At 57.0% G+C, this 8,095-nt stretch overlaps 1 protein-coding gene across 1 annotated transcript in view; it reads left to right on the top strand.

Annotated features, from left to right (window-relative positions):
• The first annotated feature begins 2,943 nt into the window (after positions 1-2,943).
• The window catches only part of CDC42EP1 (CDC42 effector protein (Rho GTPase binding) 1), a 6,325-nt gene continuing 1,173 nt past the window's right edge, over positions 2,944-8,095 (top strand). Inside the window, exons 1-3 of the mRNA XM_011964277.1 lie at positions 2,944-3,075; positions 5,673-6,412; positions 7,755-8,030. Coding sequence (XP_011819667.1) covers positions 5,950-6,412; positions 7,755-8,030 — 739 coding nt within the window. The 5' untranslated portion in view covers positions 2,944-3,075; positions 5,673-5,949. The remainder of the gene's footprint in view (positions 3,076-5,672; positions 6,413-7,754; positions 8,031-8,095) is intronic.

The raw sequence follows: 8,095 nt of genomic DNA, 5'->3' as shown, positions 1-8,095 counted from the left end.
GGGTGCCCACGGGAAGGCCGGGCGCGGCCGCGGAGCCGCGCGGGGAAACTCCGAACATTCGGGCTTCGTGTCCCGTTCCGGGCGGGCGGAGAGGGCAGAGGATCGGACAACACTCAGCGGCCAAACTGCGTGAGGAGGGGGCGAGCCGAGGTTCAGAGCGGGGGCTGTCTCCGCGCCTTCCTGCGCGGGGGAAGGAAGGGCAGGGGCGGGGAGCGGGCGACGCGGCGGAATGTCTCCCCTCCGCCGAGGCCCACGCGGAGAGCGGGAAGTGGGGGGTGGGGGGCCCGGGGAGAGGGACAGGCACCCTGCCCCCTCCCCGACCGCCGCATTCCAGGCTGGAGCCGCGGATGAGGTCATCCCATCCGGTTCCCCTCCGGCCAAGACAGCCGGCCGTCCCCTTCCCCCGCGGAGCGACCCTCCGCGTCCTGAGCCCCAGGCTCCCGCGTCCCCCCAGGGAACGTTGGGTGGTCGAAGTCTTTCCCGGACTTCCAATCCCGGTCGCCCTCCAGATTGTTCTACCTTTGCCCCAGCCGTGCCAGACCCGCAACATTCGAAGCCCCTTTCCTAAACCGGGAAACTGAGGCTTAGAGAGGAGAGAGGACTGGCCGGGAGGCCGCAGCGACACGAAACGTGGCGCGGGAACCCGAGACGCAGCCCGCAGCCGCTCCTCCTCGCCTGGTCCAGGGCTGGTTTGGCTCTAACTCGGGGCAGTGGGCACGAAGTGCGTCTCCTTTCCACTTTTCCCGTCGCTCCCCAATGGCCCACTGTGCCCCCCTTGGAATACGGAGGATCGGGTCCCCTAGCGCGACTGAGAACAACTGGCTACCCCGTTCTGGCCTGTTTCCACGTCTCTCCACCTTGAAGCGTCTGGACTTTGAGGGGAAGGAGAAGCCAGCTGCCCGGGTTAACCCCTTAACCCAGGGACCAAAGCAAGTTTGGGGGAGCTGCCGTAACCAAGACAGGGACCCGCTGTCCAGCGGTAGGGGGCGGGGGCATCACCCAGCTGGATGCCCGCAGGAAGGGGGCTGTGTGCACCCGAGCAGTGACCTCCAGGATGAGATGTGGGCCCCTGGTCAGCACTGCGGCCTGCGGGTGACCCCCAGGTGAATGCCAGGCTGCAGCCGCCCCCGCTCTCCTTCAGAGCGGCCCTTGGTCTCCCCGCGACCACATGTGCCTCCACAGCGGCCCCTGTTGGCCGGATCCTGGCTCCAAAACTTGTTCTTGCGTCATTCCCACCACTGAGTGAGCTCAGGCCACGCGCCCGGGCCCTGACTATCCTCTATAGGGTAAATATAAGGACTCCAGGGACACTGAAGCTATGTGATGACCTCCTTGCCCAGGTCACAGGCGCTGAATCTGCAGAGCTGGGTCTGCTGTCTTCCCAGGCCTGCACCTGCACCCCACACCGTGCTCAGCACTGGGCATCCAAGCCCTCCAAATCCTCTTCCCCATTCCCCATCGTCTTCACCCCCACCCTGGGGCATTTATCAGCGATGTTGGTCTGTGACTGAGGGTAAATGTCTCCTTTCTGAGTTTTGTTTTTTCCATCTGTAAAAGGGGTATTCTGAATACTAACGGGTGGTATTCCTGGGCAGGTGAGGGGAGGTAAGCCTGGCACCAGGACACTTGGAGCCGTGCTTACTCCTAGTGCCAGGTGAGGCACACCTGATGGCCAGCTAGCCTGTGGTTGGCAGCAAGTGTCACGTGGCTGCCGCCAGAGGTCCCTGGAATGAGAGATGTTAGTGTAAAGGTGTCAGATTTGAACCCATGGCTGCCCTGCTCCATCCAGCATCTGAGGGTTTGATTACATTTTCTACCCTTGCAACTCCCCTGGGAGGGGAACTGCCTGGTGTGCTGTTCCCGTTTTCCACATGGGAAGGCGGGTCCCAGTACCCTGCCCTCAGCTCCACAGCGCTGCGCAGTCTCTATACGGTAGTAGACAGGGTGGTGTGGGGGATGGGTACTATTGGGGGATACCCAGAAACATTTGAAAGATGGGCTCATCACAAGATTGGGGAGGAAGCTGGTCCCCCAAGTCAAAAGTGGCCATGGGGGTTCAGGGGGGAGGAGCCCCTTTTGCTGGGAGAAGAGGTGCTGCCTCAAGAAGTCAGGGAGGCCAGGTGTGGTGGTTCACACCTGTAATCCCAGCACTTTGGGAGGCTGAGGCAGCAGAATGGCTTGAGTTCAGGAATTTGAAACCAACCTGGACAATGGAGTGAGACCCTGTCCTTACAAAAAGTGGAAAAACTTAGCTGAGCATGGTGGTATGTGCCTGTAGTCCCAGCTACTCAGGAGGCTGAGGTGGGAGGATCGCTTGAGCCTGGGAGTTCGAGGCTGCAGTTAGCTGTGATGGAGCCACTGCACTCAGCCTGGGTGACAGAGTGAAACCCTGCATCAAAAAAAAAAAAAAAAAAAGTCAGGGAGCTGGGGTGGGAGCAAGTGGGTGAGGCCACATGGCAGACCCTTCTACAGGACTTTTTACAGAGGAACACCCTCCCCACTCCCATTCCTTCCCCCAGAGATGTATCCTTAATCCCTGCTGAGCAGGGAAACTTGGCCCTGCCATGAACCTGTCATGGAACCTTGGACAGGTCTCCCTTCCCTCCGAACCTCAGCGCTGCCTGTCAGATGGGCCAAGCTGTGGCTTTGCAGGGTTGTTGGAGAATCAGATGACATCATGTAATGGTTGGCCAACTGTGGAGCGCTTCAGAACTTCAGCAAACATTCCACGAGGACTTCTCGGTGCCGGGGGTGCCAGGGAGGGAAAAAGATGATTCAGAAGTTCCTCCCCTCCAAGGGGGAGGAGTTAGGGTTGGGGGAGGAGCAGATGGTGGGAAGGGAAGAGAATGTAGTCAGAAAACAAAGCAAGCTTTGTCCTATTGGCTTCTTTGTTCTTATCTTGTTATTTAACCTATTTTGAATTTCAAATAACATTAGAAGGGCAGTATTGAGATTTTTATGCTTGGAGGTGGCAGCAATGGTTTTAAAAAAGGAAGAAGGCTGAGCCGCAGATGTAAGTCTTCTTGTTAAGGATTACTATTGACTTTCATCAGCTGAGGTCCCAGGTCTGTGTAGGTAGGTGACTTGCCCAAGGTCACACTGTGAGGACACTGAGCCCAGCCTGCCCTCCCACTCTCAGAAGGGGCCAGGGTGATGTTTTGGCATGCAGGTTATCATGGAGATCTGTGATTCAGCTGGCATTGATTTGGCACTTGCTAAGTGCAGAGCCTAAGCTGGATGCCCCAGGGAGAAAGGCAGGAAAATCCAGGCCACTGCCCCACCCTCCAAGTGCATTGCCGATCTCAGGAGGTGAGACAGGGCTCCACAAGCCAGTCAAGGACTTATGTGAGTCAGAGGCTCTGAGTTCAAGTCTCGACTAGCTCTGTGGATCTGGCCTTGAGCCAGCTTTGCCCTCACTGGGCCACAGGAAAAGCATAGGATCACAGGTGTGCTCTAGCCTGGACTTTGTATGATACTAGAAGAAAAGGGGTCGGAAGGAAAGGGGTCAGAACAAGAAATGCTTAGAGAGGCTGGAGCTGGGGAGGATATGTGTGTGTATGGTGGGGATGGGGAATCAGGAAGGGAGAGGTGGGCAAGAAATAGCTTTTGGCACCGGCTGAGCTTTTTCCAAAGCTTGCTGCCTGACAACAAGGCTCCTACATCAATTTGACAAACTGTGATAGTCTTTTCCTGCGGGCCTTCTCAGAGCCTTGAATATGCTCACGCGTGGAGGAGGCAGCTGGAAAAAGCCACTTTTGACCACAGGATCCTTATTCTAGGAAGCTCCTTGAAGGTGGATGGTTTGGAGGAACCTCTGCTCTGGCTGTTTACCCAGCTTCACAAAGCCTTGGTGAGGCATCTGCTCCCTCCTGGCTTCACTGGGTGGCGGAGATTTTAATGCACAGAGAGGGGAGGTGACTTACTCAGTTACTCAGCAGAAGGCAGAGTAGCCTGGGGCTCCAGGGCTCTGGGATGTGGGGCCTGTTTCACCATTTGTTGCTATGTAGCCTCAGGCAAGTTACTTCACTTCGTGCCTCAGTTTCCCCTCTCTAACTGATACCGTGCTGCCCTCAGGAGTAATGTTTTTGTTGTTGTTGTTGTTGTTTGTGAGACAGAGTCTCTCTCTGTCGCACAGGCTGGAGTGCAGTGGCGCAATCTCGGCTCACTGCAACCTCCGCCTCCTGGGTTCAAGCAATTCTCCTGCCTCAGCCTCCTGAGTAGCTCGGATTACAGGTGCCCACCACTATGCCCAGCTAATTTTTTATATTTCTAGTAGAGACGGGGTTTCACCATGGTGGAGACCAGCACCACCAGGCTGGTCTCTAACTCCTGACCTCGTGATTCCCCCACCTCGGCCTCCCAAAGTGCTAGGAGTACAGGCATGAGCCACCACGCCCAGCCCCTCAGGAGTATTATATGGGTTTAAACGATGAGGCAGGTGAGGTCTTGGCACTTAGTAAGGGCTTCATAAGTGGGCCCTGCAGAATAAGCGCTTTTTTCTTTTTTTTTCTTTTGAGACAGAGTCTCGCTCTGTCGCCCAGGCTGGAGTGCAGTGACACAATCATGGCTCATTGCAGCCTTGACCTCCTGGGCTCAAGGGATCTTCCCTTCCTAGCCTCCTGAGTAGCTAGGACCACAGGCACACACCACCACACCCAACTAATTTTTTAAAAATGTTTTGTGAAAACCAGGTCTCATGACGTTGCTCAGACTTGGAATGAGCGCTTCTATTTTTCCCTCATACATGGTTTAAGTGTATAGCTCGATGAATTCTTCATCCCCTGTTGAGTCAGTACCTGCTCAGAGGCTGCTATCATTCTGATTGCTAATGGAATCAATTGGTTTTGCCTGTTACTGAACTTTCTTTTTTTTCTTTTCTTTTCTTTTTTTTTTGAGACGTAATTTTGGTCTTGTTGCCCAGGCTGGAGCGTGATAGTGTGATCTCAGCTCACTGCAACCTCTGCCTCCCTAGTTCAAGTGATTCTCCTGCTGGAGGTTCCCGGGTAGCTGGGATTACAGGCGCGCACCACCACATCCGGCTAAGTTTTGTATTTTTTTTTTTTTTTTTCGAGACGGACTCTCGCTTTGTCGCCCAGGCTGGAGTACAGTGGCCGGATCTCCGCTCACTGCAAGCTCTGCCTCCCGGGTTCACACCATTCTCCTGCCTCAGCCTCCCGAGTAGCTGGGACTACAGGCGCCCGCCACCTCGCCCGGCTAGTTTTTTGTATTTTTAGTAGAGACGGGGTTTCACCGAGTTAGCCAGGATGGTCTCGATCCCCTGACCTCGTGATCCACCCGTCTCAGCCTCCCAAAGTGCTGGGATTACAGGCTTGAGCCACCGCGCCCGGCCAGTTTTGTATTTTTAGTAGAGATGGGGTTTCCCCATGTTGGCCAGGCTGGTCTCGAACTCCTGATCTCAGTTGAGCCACCCACCTCAACCTCCCGAAGTGCTGGGATTACCGGCGTGAGCCACCGTGCCTGGCTGTGTTCTTGAACTTTCTATACACAGACTCACTCGGGTCCCCTTGTGCCTAGCTTCTGCCCCACATCAGTTGGGGGCCTCTATCCATGGGGTTGTGATGATCTATCCTCTTCAGCTACTAATGTTTGGACCCCAGATTTCCTCCTCTGTCCTGGGCTTGCCATCACCGCCCTTTCTGTCTTCCTTCCAGGTCTCCACCCCTGGGCAGGAGAGAAGCCGACCACCGCGGGGGTGCTTTCTCTACGCTTGAACATCTACAGCTGCTTCCGGGGCGCTGGCAGCTGACCCTGGGGAGAGACGAGCCATGGACCCCCCACAGCCTCAGCATTCGGTGACCTCACTTTAGGACAGCGTCATTTACAGCTTCCGCCAGGGCAAAGGAGCTGAGCAGCCATCCCGAGCCTGGCCCACCTCCCTCCCCCGGCCCCTGGTGGACATGGACTAGTAGCTGTGAGTGGCCAGAGCTGATGCCCGGCCCCCAGGGGGGCGGAGGCGCCCCCACCATGAGCCTGGGCAAGCTCTCGCCTGTGGTCTGGGGGTCCAGTTCACAGGGAAAGAGGCGGCTGACTGCAGACATGATCAGCCCCCCGCTCGGGGACTTCCGCCACACCATGCATGTGGGCCGTGGTGGGGACGTCTTCGGGGACACCTCCTTCCTCAGCAACCACGGTGGCAGCTCCAGGGGCACCCATCGCTCACCCCGCAACTTCCTGGCCAAGAAGCTGCAGCTGGTGCGGAGGGTGGGGGCGCCTCCCCGGAGGATGGCGTCTCCCCCTGCACCCTCCCCGGCTCCACCAGCCATCTCCCCCATCATCAAGAATGCCATCTCCCTGCCCCAGCTCAACCAGGCCGCCTACGATAGCCTCGTGGTTGGCAAGCTCAGTTTCGACAGCAGCCCCAGCAGCTCCACGGACGGCCACTCCAGCTACGGTGAGGGCCTGGGTTATCTTGGCCCACTTTTCAGAGGCTGAGACTGAGGCCCAGAGGGGTTCAGTGGTTCCTCCAAACTCCAAGCGAGCTCTGTTGCCGGGGCCCCTTGGTCTCACCACAGAGGGCAGGCCCAAACCCCACATCAAGAATGGGGAGGGGGTGCAGTGGTGGGAACAAGCTGACTTCCCAAAACACCTGAGGTTGAGAGTGAGGAGGTGGAGTTTGAGTTCTAGCTGCCCCTTACTTGCTGTGTGACCTGGGCAAGCATGTCCCCCTCTCTGGGCCTCGACTGAACCAGTCATCCACCCATTCTTGCCCCCTTCAACCAAAGCCTTCCTCTCATGTTGGAATGATATCATGGAGAGGTGAAGGGCCTGGGCTCTGGATTCCAATCCGGTTCTGCCTGATTTTCAGGAAGTCAACTGACCTCTGTAAGTTCAAGTCCTCACCTGGATAATGATTCTCTCGGGGTCATTGCTAAGATTCAGTGCCAGGAGAGGCGTAGGGGGGCTGGTACATAGTAGGTGCTCAGGACACTGGAGCTGTTGTTATCTGAACTTGGTTTCCTGTAACTCGACAAATTTGGAAAACCGCTCACAGGGACCACAACTCAGGGGCCTTCTTGCCTAACCAGAAGTGCCACCTTGGCAGTTTGGGCAGAGTTCACCTGAGAACCATGGGCCCCTGCTGCCACCTGGTGGCCACTCCCTGCCTTGCGGCATTTGGGGCAAATGCTCTAACGCCACTGCCCCAGGCAGCTGTTCAGAAACACACTGAGGACTGGTCCACGGAAACTCGATTCTGTCCCAGGTCTGTAGTCCTGGAAGCACGGGCTGGACTAGATGACCTTGGGAAGGCACATATCTGTCCTTCATTTCTATACAGTCAGATCGTGGCTGCTGGTCCCATCCTGTGTCCGCAAACCAGCCCACGTGCTCTGGGTTCACCTGCAGCCATCAACCAGGGTCATAACAGGGAGCCGGTGGCCATGGCTGAGGTCACAGTTGGGACTGAGAGGAGATTTGAGCTCCAGGCTTGATTTCACCTCGTCAGACTTCCATGGCCTTGGGCTAGCCCCTTCGCCCCATCCCAAACTGAGCATCACTTTCCTCATCTGCATAATGGAAATGAGGATAATGATGATTTTCAGCTTTCAGGGTAGACAGGAAGACCACACAGGTGACCGTGGAGCATATTCTATTGGAAAGGTGGGAGAAACTGAGGCCAGAGAGGGGAGGGACTAGCCAGAAGCCACACAGCAAGCCAGGACTTGTCCTGTGTCCCCTCCTGAATTCCTGGTGAGGGACCCCAGCTCTGAGCCCACTGCCCATTTCTCTTCTAGGCCTGGACTCTGGGTTCTGCACCATCTCCCGCCTGCCCCGCTCGGAAAAGCCGCATGACCGAGACCGGGATGGTTCCTTCCCCTCTGAGCCCGGGCTTCGCCGCTCAGACTCTCTCTTGTCCTTCCGCCTGGACCTCGACCTTGGGCCCTCACTCCTCAGCGAGCTGCTAGGGGTCATGAGCCTCCCGGAAGCCCCTGCAGCTGAGACTCCAGCCCCTGCCGCAAACCCCCCAGCCCCTGCCGCAAACCCCCCAGCCCCTGCCGCAAACCCCCCTGGTCCTGCTGCAAACCCTCCAGCCCCTGCCACAAGCTCCACACCCCATGGACACTGTCCCAATGGG

The sequence above is a fragment of the Colobus angolensis genome, unplaced genomic scaffold (genome assembly GCF_000951035.1).
Source record: "Colobus angolensis palliatus isolate OR3802 unplaced genomic scaffold, Cang.pa_1.0 Scaffold65, whole genome shotgun sequence".
Taxonomy (NCBI): domain Eukaryota; kingdom Metazoa; phylum Chordata; class Mammalia; order Primates; family Cercopithecidae; genus Colobus; species Colobus angolensis.
This window is presented reverse-complemented; position numbering and strand designations above follow the sequence as displayed.